General features: G+C 36.4%; 1 protein-coding gene across 2 annotated transcripts in view; it reads left to right on the top strand.

Annotated features, from left to right (window-relative positions):
* Positions 1-9,442: 9,442 nt before the first annotated feature.
* The window catches only part of NF1 (neurofibromin 1), a 96,427-nt gene continuing 86,626 nt past the window's right edge, over positions 9,443-19,243 (top strand). For both annotated transcript variants that reach the window (XM_019471807.1, XM_019471805.1), the window contains exons 1-7: positions 9,443-9,584; positions 12,185-12,268; positions 14,649-14,839; positions 17,133-17,239; positions 17,494-17,561; positions 17,809-17,884; positions 18,590-18,747. In XM_019471807.1, the coding sequence (XP_019327352.1) occupies positions 9,582-9,584; positions 12,185-12,268; positions 14,649-14,839; positions 17,133-17,239; positions 17,494-17,561; positions 17,809-17,884; positions 18,590-18,747 (687 nt within the window). In that variant the 5' untranslated portion in view covers positions 9,443-9,581. The remainder of the gene's footprint in view (positions 9,585-12,184; positions 12,269-14,648; positions 14,840-17,132; positions 17,240-17,493; positions 17,562-17,808; positions 17,885-18,589; positions 18,748-19,243) is intronic.

The following is a 19,243-nucleotide window of genomic DNA, read 5'->3' as shown; positions in this document are numbered from 1 at the left end:
CTGACCTCCCCTGTGCCAGTCTGCTTAAGGTGCAGTGGCGTATCAGTCGGTTCTGTACAGGGCGTGGGGGGGTGAGGTGCCCAGTTCCTCTTCGCTTCTGCTCCCCCACCTCTTCCAAAAGTGTGTTTGCTTTTCATAGACAATCCTGTGAAATTTACTTCTTTGCTTTACATCATCTTGTTCATCAGAAAGGAGGTAAAAGCCTCAAGAATGAGTTTAAGGAGGACTGCGTGGAACTGCTCAGGCAATTCTACCTTGTTCCCCATCACGTAACGGTGGATGTCAGTGGGAGCACAGTTGTATGGGATGAAGAAGGTTTTCTAGCCAATGTTGTTATATAGTGATAGGTATTTACTTCTCTTTACAAAAGTCGGTGCTAGTAGTTTGGAGAAGGATTTTCTGAATGGAAAGAAGAGGGATTTGTTGGCCTTCGACTTCGTATTTCTCTGATCCACATGCAGAAACTGCTTACTGGGATTAGGTGGCATGACTTTCTCAGTGGGGCTAAGCTTAGTGCTTAGACTGCATTTTTACTCCCAAGATGCTTTCCTGACGTGTAAGTGTGAGCTCAGTTCAGGCTGAATGATCAGTTTCTGTGTTGTCTGTCTCATTTTGCTATACTGTGAGTACACCCTTTGTGTCACACAAGAAACAGCTCTGTGAGATCCTGTTCAGTGTAACAGCTATCAAAAACATTAAGCTGGTTCTATAGATTGGATTTTGTTCACCTGCTTTAAAATCGTATGTGTCTCTCAGTCATGCTTGGCTTTTAACAACCTGCAGAAAGACTGTGGCCTGGTCGAATAAAAATAAACTGTTCATTTTTACATTTATATTAAAGCTGCTGTAAATGAAGTTTACAAAAAAAGGAAAATATCAAACTTTGTCTTCTGACATTAAAATGATGCAGATTTTTTCCAATACACTTTAGGCATATTTGCATAGTTAACTTACTCTCCCCCCCTTATCTTGAGTCATAGATCATTTTTTCCATAAGCTTAAAAAGCATGGTCCTGATTATGCTCCCAATAATGCAAGAAAATGTTTCTTTGTGTACTGGTGTTAAAAGGCCCTAGGCTTTGTCGTTTGCTTTGTTATGTATATTGTGGAGTTGGGCTTGCCAACATCTGTTAGGAGTTAAGAACTTTAGCTTTTTAAACAAAATTATTTTTCTATACATTTTATGGGATAATTACAGATAGGTGTATGGGAGGAATCCTCTCCTGATAGGAAGAAAGCTGTTCTGATTTTTGAGATGCTAAAATATTGGAGTTGTAGGGATAATATACATCAAATACGGTATTGACTGTTGTAGTCATAGCGTAGCTTGCGTGATAGGTGCTATTTACAAAATTTTTATTAGTTTATTGCGTATTTTTGTTTAACCAGTGCATTTTTTTTTTTAATATTGTATCATCAAGTGAATGAAAGCGAAGCAATTAATATTGTATCATCAAGTGAATGAAGCAGCGAAGCAAGGGTGAGACATTACTCTCTACTTTTTTGCGAGAAGGTTTCTCTCTCATTTATTTATTTCAACTTGGGGTTCTTAATTTTGTTTGTTTGCTTTTAATACATCATTTCCTCTGCCTTGCCTAGTCTGACAGTGATCTTCACAGTGGAAAGGTGACTTTCAGTTCTTAACTGAATACCCAAATGCCAGGTTATTGTGACACCATTGCTACTACTAAATGCATTGTCGATCAATGGTGATATTTATATGCTTCTTGTAACTCCTTATGTTTGTGTCATTATTGGGTAGTCATGTGGTTATTTAGTTATCTACTTGTTACATTTTAGACTGCTCATTTGAGCATCAAGTTCATACTTCATAAAAATATACTGAATTTATGCACATTATTTTAGTGGTGATAATGCATTTTTGAGTTTTTGCATACTATGTCTGCCTTTCTAAATGCAGGGCCTCTTGATTAAGCACTGAGGGAGCCACTACTTATTATATCATTGGTATGTTTGAATAAGGAAGGGGAGCTCATGTTTGTTGTGGGTTGTTTAGGTTTGTTGGTTTGTTTTTTTCCTGTGCGGGAGAAGACAAAATTTTTCAAGGTTTCTTCCTTCCTTTACAAAGGAGGAAAATGTAACCATCTTTCACCAAAATTTATAGATGTAGGCAGGCTTCTCATTCATTTGCTAAGTGCTTGAATTCATTTTAAGACAGATAAAACAACAGACTGAGAGAATGCTAATCTGTATTGAAAACAAGAAAAATCAGTGCAAACCAGTCTGTTCTTGTCTACTCTTGTTTATTGTTATAAATGCTACTTTAACCAAAATCTGCTCTTGTGTGTACAGTTCTGTGGGCCTAAAATGACTGGCAAGCATAGTTTTATGAATTAACCAATGACTGGCTCACTGAATAAATTTTTCAAGTATACTGCCAGCCTTGCCCAGCTGCGCTCACTTCTGAGACTACAACTGCTGCAATGCACTCTTCTTTGAGCTACCCTTGAAGACTGCTTGAAGGTTTCAATTGGTGCAGAAAGAAGCTGTTGATGGTACATGTGAGGCCAGATCACATTTCTTATGTAGCACATATGAAATCTCTTGACTGATTTTGTATGTAGTACTAGTTACTACATTTTTAAAAACTTTCAGTGATCAGGATAGAATTAGGCTGTAGTAGCACAAAGAGGCTAGGCTATGTTTTAGTAAAATTCTCTGTGATTTCAGACGTAATCAGGTCTTTGTAAAATAAAATTATGTCTTTTTTCCTATGGAAATGTTCACTTACAATTTTATGTACTGTATTTTTATAGTATTTTTAAATGTGTTACAAGCTGAAATCATGGGAAGGCTGATACAGTAGTGAAATATTTCTTAAGCATAGTCAGAGAAGCCTTACTGCCTAAACCACTTAAATCTAGACTGTTTTAAAACTTCAGAAACTATCAAATACAATAAAAAGCATTAATCCTGTATAAAGTTGTGGCAACTTAAGTGATTATGATATGCTTTAAAGAAAGAAGCCGTTTCTTATGTGGATTATGGTTTAGGCTCCCCATTTGTAGTTTATGAGATATGATTGCTTTCAGTGAAGAAAGCTTTTGTAAAAACTGAAAGCCAGTAGGAATGTTCCATTCTTACTTTCATTAAAAGGCATTGAATTAAAGCAAATATTCCCGCCTCCTGTTGATTCTCTCTGCAGCATTTGAAATCTATACAGAATCAGAGACCTGAAAAAGCACTGGCTGCAAGTACCAGCTTTGTGTTTTTCATTGCTGTTTTTCATCTTGACTTATTAAGAAATCACTAGCAGTAGTAAGATGTATTTTAAAGTATTTCAGTGGAGTTCTGCTGGCTGTGCTCCCCAAGTGAAATGGTATCCTTTGCTGTAAGGTAAGGCTGGTCTATGCAGAAGATGGAACTTTTTTCCACAACTACTCTGTCTGAAACAGACTTCCACAGGAGCTAAGAACTGAGACAGAGTATAACGCTGCTCTTAAGCACAAAGTATGCTATTTCATCTTTCTCTAACATAAACCTGAAGCAGCTTTGATCTTATTTTTCTAAAACAGTGTGTGTAATATATTTCAAAACAAAGTGCTATGCTGCGTACAGATGGTGTCCTAAAGAATAGATAAAGGAATGGCCTACATGCAACAGATGTTACCTGAGTCCATTAATGAGCTGCTGAAAAGCATCGAGATTATTTGATGATCCTTCCTTATTTAACACAGCAGTTTGTGTTAACAGTATGGGTAAATATGTGTTTGTTCACAGTACCAACTTTTAGTTAACCTTTTGAAAATATTATATTTTTTAGGGTAACCTATATAAAATATTTTCGGAGTTCCGTGTTCTTCTGAAGGCTTAGTTGTGAGGTTCTTTTACGAAATAATGCCTCTTTAGAAGGTGATGCAGTGCATGTTTATAGTTGGGAGGAAGATGCTTGTTGATTTTTAAAGAGATTTGTACCTGGTTCTGACAGTACTGATGCTGAGGAAAGAGTGGTACTGAGTATATTTTCTGTCTCTCACCAGCACATCTGTGTGTTACAGTCTACTGAAGAAGTTCCAAGAAATTATTTGAAAGGGAAAAGCTAGGTAGATTTCTGTGCTGTGAAGGATAGCACTAGGGATTTTTTTCCTAGATGTTATGTTTGTTACTTTCTCCTGAATCTGAATCAAAGGCACAAGGCTCAAATGCGTTCAGACATCTCAAGCTGCTTACTGAAAATGATGAGCCCGTTATAGACAAGTGGAGAATTTCCTTCACTGAGGTGGATCCCCTGGAATGGCCTCCCGCCTTCCCCTCTCCGAAGGTGATTTAGACCTTGGTGATTTTCATGAGGTAGAGGTAGTGGAGGCAGCAAGAGGGCTCTGCAGTCTGCCACCGCTGTGAAGTTGAATCTTGAAAGTGCTGAATTGAGGAGTACCTGTGCATGGTTGGGCAGTGACTGCTGTCTGTGTTAAGAGGTTTGTCAGGATAGTGATTCCAACAGCTGTCATTCTGAATCCTGTGGCAGACTAGGTTTATCTGTTAGATTTTGAATTCTTAATGTTCTGCAAAGTTGTATCTTGCACAAAAAAGTTGAAATAGTGACTTTGTTTGAAGTGATAAAGCACTTACACTTGCTCCATAACCTCTGAAAATAAGAACATTAAGTACAGTCTTTTACTAAATAGAGATGATTAAACTTTGTGTTCATTAATTGCAGGTGATAAAGGAAAAAATCCATGGCTTAATGTTAGCCTTTCTCAACAGACTGAGTGGAATATTTGACAGACATTCAAGCCTATTAGTGTTGTTAGTTTCAAATCAATGTCCATGTACGTTTAGCAAAAGACTGTACCTTATTGCATCAGACTAGAGAATGCCTGAAATGGGTGCTAATTTCTTCTACCGACATGGAAAATACCCATTTTTCTTAATAATTAACATCTACGATCAAAGAAGGATTCCTTAACTGAACATTTTTGGATAAAAGTACATCAGTCTCTAAACTGAGGCCACTTCCAAAGAGATGACAGTCTTGCATGCTATCAGATACCACAATGCTATCTACTTTTTAAACAGCTTTTCAATTCTGTAGTAGCACTTACTTTAAAGTTTCAAAGCCAGTTTTTACAATTTGACCATAAAGTTCTTGTTAAGAATGCACATTAAATCTTTTTTTCTTTTTTTCTCTGGAATATGCCAAGTACTTGCGTGGGGTTTTTTGTTTGTTTGTTTGTTTGTTTTATTTTAAGTTGGCAAAGTTATTGTCTCACAAGTCTGAAGAGACTGAAACGCTTTTATCTCCAGAAACAGATAGGTAAGAGTGATTAGGCATAGGAAAACCTTTGCATTTTCTCTCTTCAGCAGGATTACAGACCTCCCGGATATCACTGTAGAGAGAAAACTGACCAGACGACTTGCGGCCGCCAGACACCATTGTAGAATGGTTAATAACATATGCCATATTAATCCTTAGGGGCAGTAATTTTTCAGATGCCAAACCTGTGTGTTGAAAAAGCTTTTGAAGTGCTGTTTTAGTATTATTTTCTCAGATGCTAGCAGCTGACCATGTGCTATGATTCTGTGTATCTGGGTTGGCCTAGTCACCTTTTTTTTCTTAAATGATATTATTTTTTAATAATATTTGTGATTAGTGATTTAATTGAAATTTTTCATGAAGATGGTAGAATTTAGTTTTACTTTGCAGGTTGAGAGAGGAATTTGCATCTTTTGGGTAACAAATACTGTTTTAAAAAAACAAAGATCTTTTAATAGCCACTAATTCAGCTGGATTAGTCTTAACAATCCTGTCTTCTTGAGGGTATGTGGTTCAGATCTCCATTTCTAAGGTTTACCTGTTATTGTGATATACCTTTTGGAAATGTAAAGAAAATAATAATCTCATATGATCTGTGTTGCTTTTTCTCCTACTGACAGTGCTTTGTTATCTCTTTGCATTCAGTAAACCTTGTGAGAATGGTTCCGTTTCAGTATTGTATCAGTAGCAGATTTGGGAGAAGCTGTAGATACGTCAGCAGGGCTTCTTAAATTGAAGTCAGAAATGCATTTCTAGAAACAAAGCTTGTCTTAAACTGTTTATGTGGTTGAAAGATGTGTTTTAACAACTAGGGAGCTTGCATGGCTGGTGTAAGCTGGTAGATAGTTGGATGCTTCATCTTACAGATTTGCTTTTCTATTTGTTTCAGTGATACCTGATATGCAAGATGACTTGTATCCTGAATTCAGGATACACTGGGTCTTGTACTGTATTATTGCAACTGTCAGGCTCAGCTACTTAATGGCTTTTCCTTGTCTTTTGCAGCAATGTTCTTTTTAAATTGATCTTAAAAGATTTAAAATTTGATAGTTGGAAAGACTGCAGATTTCATCTACCTATTTTGTCTTTGTCCACTGCATAAAATAAGGCACATTATAGACCAAAATGCCATTGTTCCCCGTCCTCTGTAGCTTATGTGACACCTTAAGGAGATGTAGTCAAACTGGATTAGAGAGAGAGAGGGTATATGGCAGCATGCCTCAGTGTGGGTTGTACATGCACCAATGTAGTTACAAGGTTGTTGACTATTGCTTCCTATTTCAACAGTGAAAAAAGCTGAATTGGAGTAGTTTGCTAAACTGGGATGAGTTCAAAATGGTGCGTGTGTTCATAGTTTGAAGCTCCAGTTATATTTAAGCTTTGTGCTTTAATTTCTGTTTCTAATTCAACTAAAAGCTCTACAGGAAACCATTTGTGTCAGTCTTTCTTTTTCCTAAAATAAAATCAAAGGCAATGAAAGTAAAATTTCAACTTTTTTTTTCTTTTCCTTCTTTTTTTCTTGTAATGTTTAGATTGATCAATATTTGTATAGAAGTTAAATAGTTTCTTTTTGGTCACTCAGCACTGGCACTGCATTCCATTAGGGGATATATAATGCTCCAGCATGTCAGAGTGCACAAAGGAAATAGCTGAGAAATAAAAATACCCAAAACAACAGTGCTAATATTTCATTTTTATATAGTTTCCTATTTTAAATGGTAGTATAAAAAGCAGTTTTACTTCTAGGTGACCTTGTTGCAATGGCTGTTGTGGCAGGAAGCTCCAAAAGTGTGTAATATGATGTTTCTATAGTGTGGAAGCCTACAGAACTAGATCTATGACACAATTTCTTTGAGAGGCACTTCTGAAGTGTTTTGTCACTCAGTGGTATTGAGCTTTTCTGTTGTTGTCAGCACGGAGACTTGAAAATTCAAATAAAAAGTACTAGTAATGGTGAAATTTTTAATTAAATGTATCTATCTTCCACTAATGACTTCCAAAAATGTATTGTAAAAATAACATCCAACAATGAAAACAAAGCTTGAGTCATAAATGCTGTTTGTTCTGCTTTTTCCAGTTTTAAAATGAGCGCATTGAAATGCATCGCACTGTTTTAAAGCATTACGATCTGAACACTTGCAAGGGAATTACAAAATGAGGTGGAAATTACCTTGACTGCCCTATGGAACTTGTTGCTATAGGAGGTTGCGCAGGTGAAAAGCATCAGACCTTCTTATGGAGGGGTAGTCTTCTAGTGTGGTTCCCTGGATGCAACGCTTGGTGCCAGTGATCCCTAAGCCACTGTCTGAATCAAAAGCAAGCATTCCTCATGGACCTTTCTGTTGCTGTTGGGTCTTTGGTGTGATCTAGCATGGCAGTTCAGTCATTTTTTTTTAAATAAGTGTCAACCATTCTTTAAGAAAAAACCCAGCCAATTTCCAATGTGATCCTGGTCTGTGGTACCAAAAGAACTGATACTTAAAACCCAAACCACCATTTATATGGAGAGGAAATTACACTTGGGCATAACAACTAGACAGTCTGTTAAAGAGGTCCATTTCCCTACAAATGGAAGATGTCAATGTTAAGTAGACTGCATTTAATGATGCAGTCAAAACTGTTGAAAAAAAAAATGCTCCAAGTTTGGGGTTCTTTAATACAATTCATCTAGCATTTTAAATATGGGCCTTTAAACTTTTATCAACAAAGATGGTAATGTTAAATGGTTGGCAGAGACGTTCGTGACTGCTGACAGCAGTTTAACTGGATGACAGTATGGGAAGTACCCTCACCAAGTCTGCCGAGGCCCCCAGCCTGGAAGGTTGCTCTTTAAGCAATTTGCAGCTGTGAAGTTGATTGTAATTCCTTGGAATCCTTCTTTTAACCTCTCTTAAATTCTCTCTCTCTCTGTTTTTTTTTTTTTTTTTTTTTTTTTTTTTTTTTAAAGATACCCTTTCAAATGCAAAAATATTATATTGTGGCATTTACTTTGAGCTATCAGTGTCTTTCAGAATACACGTTTCTCAAGAATTCTAGTCAAAATTGGTTAAAACTTGTAGTAGCAATTAAAGTTTCTATAGATAGTGAATTCCTAGGTCACGCTTTAAAACACAAATGGCACATGTGAATTATAAAAAGAGGTGATAATACTGGTTCCTTTTTTGTTCCCACACTTGTTTGCTTTTTAAAAATAAAAATCCTCAGTAAAATGAATTTTTCCGATGAGTGGCTTCTCACATTTTCACGTGGTGGTTCCTAACGGGCCGACTCCAGTGAGGAGCGTGCAGGGGAAGTGAGTGCGTGCTTGGGAAGTGACTCGTTTGTGACCCTTGAAGAATTTGGGTACAGCATGAAACAAAGTGCCTAGTGTTCACCCAGTAGGAGAAACATCTCAGTTTTGTGCAGTCACTCTGAATCTTATCTTTCCTGGAAAAGATGCATTTCAAGTCTAGTTTTTACCACTGGATGTTGGGCAAGGATAGGTAATGTGGGGCTCACAAGTTGTATTTGGCTCGCGAGTGCTTGAAGCGTGTTTGAGGCTGAGACTTCATCACCTGGCTAGCGGTGGGGTGTGTTTGTGTGGGAACCCTTAAGTAACCCAAGTCCCTAGGGCCTGCGGCGGCTGTCGGTGGTGGTTTTTTCTGGGACTCGGTTGTACCTCTTGGCCAGTTCTGTCCTGTGAAGGAGTAGAGGACACACGTGGAACCACTGTTACCACCTTCCAACTCACCTGCTTTGTGAGCTACTGTGATTTTACTTCCTCTCAGGTTTCAAGATGCAGGTTTTTTTCTTGCAGGTATTAGCCTTGTGAAGATTTTTGGTATTTAACGAGCCAATTTTTGAAATAAGGAAACTTTTCTTCTCAGAATTCTCTCTTACTCACATTTTTCTGCTCCTTTTGATTGCTTTGACATTTGGTTTGTAGAAACTATCACAAAATAGAGGTTTAGTTTCAGTTCAGAAAAAGGAATAGGTGAACTTCAGTATTTTGTTTTATAGATAACTAGTAGAAAGATGAATGTAGAGAAAATGAGATAATGTGTTTGTAGTTGTCTCTTTTAGAATGTTTTTTCAAGGTTGTTTCTGGTGTCTCAAAAATTTTTAAGCCATCTTTAAAGACGTAACTTTCAATGTAAAAACTTATAATGCTTATCTCTCTTTGTAGCTTCCAATAAAGGCTGGCCAGCAGAATACCCACACCAAAGTCAGTACGGAGCACAACAAGGAATGTCTCATAAACATTTCCAAGTACAAGTTTTCCCTGGTCATCAGTGGTCTCACTAATATCTTAAAAAATGTTAATAACATGGTAAGTTTTCTAATTTTGGGTTGTTGGGTGATTTTTCAAAATGGTTGTTATTTATTCATATTACACAATCTGCAGAGAGTCACTTGAAATTTAGTCAAATTGTTGCTTGCCTTTTACACTTAATTTTTTTCTTTTCATCCTCATGTGCTAAAGTTCACTAACAGCACTGAGCTGTGTTACATATAAAAGCGATGAGATAGTTGTGGCAGAGAAATCTAAAGGAAGGTGGTGATTAAGGGGAATCTTCTGTTAGTCATGGGAACAGTCTGTAGCTGAGAAGGTATGTGGCTAGCTAAGGAGTGGGTACATAAAGGTACCTAATGCTACATTGGGTCTCTCAGCAATGTTCAGATACCAGTAGAATGCGCTACTTGTTAGAAGGTGGGGGAGGATGTTTTCCATCCCCTTCACTTAGCTAGGGAGGCAGTGCTAGCAAAGTCTATAGAGGAGGAATGCAGTAAGGCAAAGGAGCTGCTGAGCAGCAGCACTAGGAGGTTTTTTTTTTCTCCCCTCATCTGTCCTGCCAGAGCATGATCTGCCAGGAATCGTTTTGGGAAAGGAAGAAGGGAAAAGGATTTAAAACTTAGGCTATTTGAATTTTCCAGGCTGTTTGGATGTTTTAGCATTTGTGTGTGTGTATGTAAAATATATAAATATTTTAACAGCCAGATGAATTTCAGTTGGAACCCTGTAAGAAAAATCTTCAAAAACAATCTCTTGTCTAATACTGCCACTATAGACTCATACCTCCAAAGGGATACCTTACTATCAGTAAGAAAAAGTGAATGAAAAATGTGTGGGAGTGATACACATCTCTTCCATTTACTGTTTGATATGGATCACAGCCTCTCATTAAACCACTTAATGTTGGTACTTGAGGGCAGTACACTGGTGTGAAGGGATGAGGTTCAAGGTGATTTTTCTGCGGGTTCCCAAAGAGAAATCTTTAGAGCCAGGTGTCTTAGTAGATGGTTTCCTTTTGCGTACTGTTTTTTTGTTCTGCCTCCAAGGGAACCATAAAATGATTCCTGAAATCCATCAAAATATTTGACTCATCAGCATCACTGAAACTGTCTTTTAAAATAGATCTCAGTGGAACCAAAGAGAAGAGAAACGTAGAAGGAAAAAATGTGGATGTCCATAGTGTGTTGCCTCTAGAAAAATAATTCTTACCATAGAGTTGGGTAAATGGAAAGTTTAGGAATCCTTTATGAGGAGAAAGACGCAGTTGGATTTTTTTTTTTTTATGAAGGTCTGGTTTTGGATTTGTCATGAGAAAAGTTTAGTTCATTGAGTTTTGAAGTTGTGTGATTTGTGATCACGCAGAATCTCCACGAACAGGTAACAGAACTGGCCAAACTCTAGCAGTACTTTTTTTTTTATGGTTTTAATAAGATAGTTTGCAGTGAGCTCTTTTGGATGCCAGTTGTATAGAGATGCACATCTGCTAAAACACTACAAAGGATTGTTAAAATCAGAAAATAGGTTGCCCTACTGCTAGGGATTTTAGGCTGCTTAAAGCTACCTGTAATCCCTTCTGAGAGAGAATTTATTTTAATTAAACTCCATAGGCATGAAGGAATGTGTTGATGTGTAAGATGATCGTCTGATAAATGAGAAAACTACACAGATAAAACAAGTTTCTGTATATGATATATAGATTTTGAGAGGAAAGACCTAGCTAAAAATGTCAATAAAAAAAGTCAACATTTGCTTTGCCCTGAGGAGCAAGACTTACATTTTTTATGTTTGATGGACTGAGCTACTGTATGAATCAGCAATATTTCTGAAGGATTTCTGTAGCTGAAACAAAACAGACCAATAGACTGTCATAATGGTCTTACATTTAGAAAAAGTCTTCAGGGTTTGGACTCTGCTGAAACTTAGACTTAGTTGAGCTAACCTCTCACGTGGTTTAAAATATAACTTCTTTTGGGTGACTTCTACATGTGTTCCACGTGTAGGCAATAGTACCAATATATTTTTGGCTAAATCTTTTCTGCTTTATTTTGATGTCTTAATATTGCTGGAACTAGTCACTATTGTTGGCAGTAAAATTGGGTGCTAGCTTAAACACCCGATGGAATTCCGCCTTCATCCTGTATCTGAAGTGTGGCATATTTTTGGAGGGTCTCGTGTTTCTTCCTGTGGTCTGTGCTAAATTTTGCAACACTCTAATAAGCTTGTCGATACGGATTTGTTGTAACATCAGTTCTATTAAGATGTTGGCAATGAAATACATAATCGGAAAAGACTCAGCAGTAATTGATACCAAAATAGTTTCTGAAAAGGTATAACCTTCATTTCTGAATAAATTATAGGCCTGATGAAGGTAAGGGGCTGCAGTGTACCTCCAGTGTTACTTTGCGGTAACTGTTTGTTCCTTATTAGATTTGGCATTGCAGACTAGACAAAGATACTTCTTCAGCAATAAGGTTTTAATTCCTATTTTAATCTAATTTTTGCTGGCTTTATTTCTAAACTCAAAACCAGAGCAGTAAAGGAGCCATAACTTATTGTGCTACTTTGCTACATTACTTCAATGCGTTACAAGTCAAATTTCCGTGTCTCGGATGAATCCATATCCTTTCTACTTCTAGAGAATATTTGGAGAAACTGCTGAAAAGAATTTATATCTATCTCAGCTGATTATCTTGGATACACTGGAAAAATGTCTGGCAGGGGTGAGTAGGCTTGCATAAGCAATTGCTGAGTTGGAATCAAATAAGTTAGAGAGTACAAGTCAAATGCTTGTGTATCTATTATTACTGGTACTAAAGTTAAAACTCATCTGATTTAGAGCAAAGTAAGATTAATGCCGTTTAAAAAAATAGTAAAACTTCCTATAAATGCAAGTAGTTGATATAGCTGATAAATTAAGGATTTGTGGGGTGCTTTTTTCTTGCCTGAAATTAGTGATTTTTTTTTTTCAGCTATACAGATTCAAGTACACTTTTGAATTTGTCCTTCCCACTACTCAACTAATTTGCTGAGTTATAAATAATAATTTTCTTTTAATAATTTGTAAAAAGAATTGCAGACAACTGCACTCAGACACACGTGTGAACTGGAGTAAGGGAAGACACAAACCCAAATGAAGAATTAGATGTGGTTATGAAGCTTCGCTAGATTTTTTATAAGCTTTGAATGCTTGTGGCATATTCTGCTCAGTAGTTTTTGAATAGATGCATGCAAACATTTTTATCCCACAATTTAAACCGAAAAAGTAATGGGATAGTAAATCATGTTAAAAGTAGCAGATAATTCAGTACAAGTATTTTAAGTTTTATGCTAGTAAGTTTTCTGCATACAGTGTTGATTTTTCTTTAAATTTCTTAAGACTTTCATTTGGTGAAGTAGTTTCATGTACTTGTATATACAGCAGAAACTTTGCTATCACTATTCTAAAGATTACTTTTGCAGGTGTTTCCTAGATTATATTGGTTAACCATGTCCAAACTTCCACTGGGAGTCCAGTCCCGAGGTTTCCAGTCAGAGCTGTGCTGCAAGGCAGTTTGCTATTACCTTTGGGATGTAAATGTTGTACAACTTACTGTGCTAAACTGTGTAATTGCAAAGCCAAACTTCACTGTGAGCAAAATTTGCAATGGTTTATTCCTTTAACAAGAAAGGAATTTTTTTTTTAAAGCTGTATTCCTGGATGAATGTCATGAAATCATCTAAGCTCTTTGCTGTTTCCCTGCAACAGTTTTTGAAGGTTCTTTCTTTATAAGGTAATGACCTTATTATGGTTAGATTTGTCAAGCGGCATATCTTATATTACAGTACTAAAACAGTCTGAATAATTGTGGATTCTTCTAAATTCACAAAAGATCCAGGTAAATACATTTTCCAGAATAATTTTCAGCTTTTACAGCTGAGGTAAATACCCCTTTTTGGCACTTTCTGTGTCTTTGATGCAGTGAGTCAAAAAAACTGTTTTAACTTTGGAAATTAATTATTTTAAAATATTTCTTTTATATATATATATATATATTGTTTGAAATGTTAGTGGTTTTTTCCTGATAGATGATGATATTTGAACAGCCTAAAATTGTGCTATATACTTCTTGCTTTGTCAGTTCAAATGAGAGCAAGTTGAGCCAGTATATGTTTAATAAGACAGCCAAAGTTAAAATTGTGCTGAATACTTCTTGCTTTGTCAGTTCAAATGAGAGCAAGTTGAGCCAGTATATGTTTAATAAGACTGAGCCAAAGTTCTATACAAAGAGTGTTGTGTTCTGTGATATCTTCAGACATATTTCTTGCTTGCTGTTCTTGCTCAATGTTTCATCAAGTTCTCATGGCAACAGGACTCAGGTCAACTAAGTGGGAGTCTCTGAAACTTCCCAATTCCCTATGGTATATTCATTGGTAGAATTTTAGAAAGCTTTAATGCTGACCCTTCTGTTAAAACTTGCTCTTAGTAGAGCAAAGTTTCACTTTGAATTCTTGCATAAATAGTTTCCTTATGTCTCATACTGTGCAAACTGGCAAAAATTAGATTTTTCTTCTGCAGGAAAGTTAAGCCATTTTTGACTTGTATAAAGCAATCCCAGGCAAGGGAGAAGCACCTCTTTTTTGGTTCATTTTTTTCTATAAAATATTTGCTGTCAAAATATAGCGGTTAGAATACTAGCCAGAAGAGAAGTAAGGGGGGGGTCTTTGCCCTTTGAGCTTCCATTCAAAGCTGAGATAGTTAATGCTCTACTGCTTACACTTTACACAGATCAACAGGGTGCATTCATCAAAACAGAAGTGTGTTTTACTTCAAAAACTAGTTTGATATTTTGCTTGATACTTGGTGACATTGGTCGACTTGGTGTGCTACATATTTTGGAGACTTAACTGAAAATGTAAGATGGTTTGAATGATATGGGTTATTGTTCAAATGGAAAGAAGCCTTTTCTGTGTAGACTACTTACAGTATGGTCAGTGGTAGCCTGCAGGCAGAATTAGAAGTTCAGATTCAGGTCCTGTGCCTACTAGTGGCAGATGCTCCATTTTTTTTGCCTCCAAACCTACAAAACGGAATTTCATGAAATACTGAATGTTTATTTTTAGCAACCAAAGGATACCATGCGACTAGACGAGACTATGCTGGTAAAACAGTTGCTGCCAGAAATCTGCCACTTCATCCACACTTACCGTGAAGGGAACCAGCATGCAGCTGAACTACGAAATTCTGCCTCTGGGGTTCTTTTTTCTCTTAGCTGCAATAACTTTAATGCTGTGTTCAGCCGCATTTCCACCAGGTGGGTGTTTTTTCAGTAGCCTGATGTAGTGTATTAGAAGATCTACTAAATATTGGTGTCTAGAACATGTCACGAATTGTAGTCTTTCTAATTTCAGAAAAGTTAACTGTTTAAATGATATTTAACAAGATAGTTCTTAAGTGAAACTCCCTCTACCTTTCAAAATTTTACTTGAGTTTCAGGTTACAAAATGAACCTGTTTCATATCCATTCTAGGTTACTGCCAGCATATTTTCTGTGAGCTGCATTTATTGCTCTTTTTAATCTGCCTTCATAAGTACAAGTCAAATGCTGTTGTAGAGTGAAAATAACAACTCAGCTGAATAAGTTGAATAAGTTCCTGTGAGTGCAAGATGTTTTGGAAAAAAAAAAGGATGCTGAAGATAATGGCTTGTATCCATTTACTTATGAATTTAGAATGCAAAATTTCTGATTGTCTACAGCTCTGTTGGAGCCCCCAGGCTGTTTTCCTTCCTAATTTTTCCTGCTTGAAGGCTTTTGTGTTAAATGTATCTTATGCCTGAAGGGGACAAAACAGCTGGACTGTTTGTTAGTTGGAAAACACCCATTTGTCTTCTGACTGACTTGAGCTTCACAGCACGTTTACTGTAAAAATAGCTGCCTTTTCTGCTATTCTAAGTGAGAAGAGAGACAGACCCAATGTTTCCATCTATTCTTTGCTCTTTTCGCCCTGTTCCATGTCTTTCTGTTGCTTCAGCTTTTGCCAGTCCACTAGAGTTGTGTATTAAGCTTTTTGTTACTGAACTACTTTGATGTTTTTTGAAAGTTGCTTGAAATAGCTTAGCTCTTATCACACATTGTCACAGCTAACATCATCCTTGATTTATCAGAAGTGGAGCTTGGGCAGCCTTATGTGGTCGCATAGAAATGAGTGTGCCAATTTAATTGAAACAAAGATTTATATATTCCTTATAATGTAAAAACAATTCCATTCCAACATTTTGGAAAATACTTGCATTTTAGAAATCAGTCTAAAATTATTTAATGATTTCAAATTTTAAGTATTTTAAAAACTTTTACAGACCCTTAAATAACTTCTGTTTCAAGAACATAGACTTGGCAGCTAGCGTGGAGGATGTGGTTTTACTCAATAGGTTGATTATGTTTTGTTGCTTATGGAAATGGAAACAATTTCTTTTGCTCCTTTTATAGGAAGGATTTTTTGAGAGTCTTTGAATCTAGTCCATGGATCTATATTTATTCATATGTCTGTAGCATGGCTTAGTTCTCAAGCTCCAAAGCCCTTCTTACCATCCATTTGAGCTGGAACATAGTGCTTTTTCCCTAACCTGTTTTTCACTTCAAGATGGCTTGTACATAAATAGTTAAATATTTGACCAGTTGTTGCTGATCTCCACAGGGGTCAGCTTGCCGACAGTTAGCATTGCTGCTCTTTTGACCTGTGCTTCCTGTTTAGGCATATTTCTAGGCCTTGTACAGCAGCTGGGGGATTTTTGGCACGAAAAGCACAGCAGTGGGGACCTTCCCATTCCCAGCGAGGGCTGTTAAGTTTCCCTGGCGTTGAAGAAATGAAGAACTGCTTTTGTGTGTAGTACTAGAAATCACATTCCATGCCTAAAACACATCTGTAGCTTTGGAATAAGACATGGCAATCTTTAGCTCATGAGAACATATGATTTAGTTATTAGTGGCTTCGTATCTGATGAGATGTTTAGTAAATCATCTAACACAAAAGAGTGAAAAGATGCCGTTGTGTTTAAAATGGTGTGATTAAACTTCATCTTGTTTCTTTAGACCAGAAAAACATGGACCTTCTTTAGCTTACAGAGTGGTTGCAGCTCTCTTCGGCGATATTAAGTACCATCAGTCACTGCTTTACTCTTGAAATTAGCTGGGGCAAGACTTGCTGTTAAGGAGCAGTCTAAAGGTGTCATGATTCCATAAATTTAATATTTAGATGAAAAGATGACAAGATTACTGCTAGAGTATGGTAGATAACAGAAGGATTTAGGCTAATCTTGGGCATAAACAGACTATCACCAGATGGTATTGGTATCCTGTAAGACTCATCACTAGTATTTCTAGATCCATTTTCAGTATGAGTGTGGAATAAGACTGTAATATTAACTCTTAATCATGCAAGGTCTGTCTTTCATTTCTAAACCTGAAAAAGTTTATCTGAGGAGATCGTATTATATGAGGAGATCATATAATATTCCCCTGCTATTCAAATGTATAGAGTCATAGGTATGTGTTCATACCTATCGGACATAATCTGATTGAGAAGTTGGTTTACTTTGCATATTTTTAGATTACAGGAACTGACTGTTTGTTCAGAAGATAATGCTGATGTTCATGATATTGAACTTTTACAGTACATCAGTGTGGATTGTTCAAAACTAAAACGACTCTTGCAAGGTATGATTTGAGCCTGTGTTTTGGAATATTTTTACCTGAATATGGCTAGTTAGAGATGACACAAGGTATTGATATATATCTTTCTATTGCTGTGTTTTACTCCAAATAGTCATTACCAAAATATTTAAAAATACTTAAGTAGCATAAAGACACTGGTTTAAAATTTGCTTTGCACTTCAAATGTCTTTTATAATCTGTGTTGCTTTTTAGAACCAAGTTTCTTTTCTAAATGCAGAATGTTTTTCCCTTTACAGAGACTGTATTCAAGTTTAAAGCCCTTAAGAAAGTAGCTCAGTTAGCAGTTATCAACAGTGTTGAAAAGGTAAGTATTTTAATATTTATCTTCTGTTTCATTGCTTATTTGCAGACTTTATCTAATTTAGGAATAGTTGCAATTCAGTAATTTACTATAAAATATATGTTGGTGCATCCCTTTGCATATATGTTTTGCAAGAAATGTCGAGTGATTAGAAGTAATAGTAAAATCTCTCTTCATTTGAATACATGAATATATTCAGAAAAAATATTTTTAAACTCTGGAATGTAAAGATGTTTTGCATTATCTGCAGGCATTTTGGAACTGGGTGGAAAACTATCCTGATGAATTCACAAAGCTGTATCAAACACCACAGACTGATATGGCTGGTAAGGCATAACAAATGACAGTGTTCAAAAGTTGGTTTCTCAGGCATCACTACATTTACTTGCATTTTATGCCCTCTTTGCTTCTTGTGTAGCCTGCAAATAAGAAACAAATTTCTGTCAGACTTTGTCAGGGCAAGGATATATTGCTATCTCTTTTCTCTCCTGACTCACCTTTTAAAGATTCATTTTGTGGTTCACAACACAAAGAAATAAAACCCAAAAGATGGAAACTCCTTAAATACATATTTTTCATCTTGATACAGGGAAAAAAAAACCTTTGCTTCTTGTGTAGCCTGCAAATAAGAAACAAATTTCTGTCAGACTTTGTCAGGGCAAGGATATATTGCTATCTCTTTTCTCTCCTGACTCACCTTTTAAAGATTCATTTTGTGGTTCACAACACAAAGAAATAAAACCCAAAAGATGGAAACTCCTTAAATACATATTTTTCATCTTGATACAGGGAAAAAAAAAAAACAACTTAAGAGAACACCACCTGTATTTGTCTCTAGTCAAAGAGAGAGGAAAATTTATATTTTCAGGTAAACCATGGCTTTAACTTGGTTGAGACCATTTTATCCCCAGTAATGTGCAAAACAGAACTTTTTTCTGTGTAGGTGGAGCTATCCCTCTGCTCTTTTATACCTATTCTTTACCTTTTCATAATTAAAATTGGTATTGAACTTGGGGTTATATTTTATGCAGATTGTGCAGAGAAGTTGTTTGACTTAGTGGATGGCTTTGCTGAAAGCACAAAACGTAAAGCAGCAGTTTGGCCACTGCAAATCATACTCCTGGTCCTGTGTCCAGAGATAATCCAAGATATAGCAAAGGATGTGGTAGAAGAAACTAAAATGAACAAGGTAAGAGAAGAAAAGTGTCTGAATTCTGGTTCTGATTTCTAGAGGATGCTTGTCTTTGCTTATTCTATATTTCAGGTATATTTTATTTTGTCTTTCCTGCCTAAAAAGCACATTACAATTCCATATGTAAATTTCTGCACCCTTTTTAAGTTCTCACCTAACATATGTTCTTTCACTGTCAATAATTCATACAGATAGTATGTCCCAAACAATGATATTTCAGAACTTTTACATCTCCTTGGAGATTTGAATCCTAGTGTTGCGATTTCCCCTGCCTCCACCAGTAGCAAACTTAGCATTGCTTCTAGCTGGCCTTTATTGTACTGACCTAGGCTTCTGCAGTGTGTGTACTGCGTGTTCCACAACTGCAGTACCTGTAGCAGATGTTGAATTTCATGTGGCTGCAAACATCATGGTTAAGAGTAAACAACCATCTGTGTTTGTGCCATTCGGATTGTCCTAGATCGTTCAAAATTAATGTCTTTAATAGTCATAA

This window comes from Aptenodytes forsteri, unplaced genomic scaffold (assembly GCF_000699145.1).
Source record: "Aptenodytes forsteri isolate BGI_AS27 unplaced genomic scaffold, ASM69914v1 Scaffold66, whole genome shotgun sequence".
Taxonomy (NCBI): Eukaryota; Metazoa; Chordata; class Aves; order Sphenisciformes; family Spheniscidae; genus Aptenodytes; species Aptenodytes forsteri.
The sequence above is the reverse complement of the archived record's forward strand: the minus strand, read 5'-3'. Positions and strand labels throughout refer to the sequence as shown.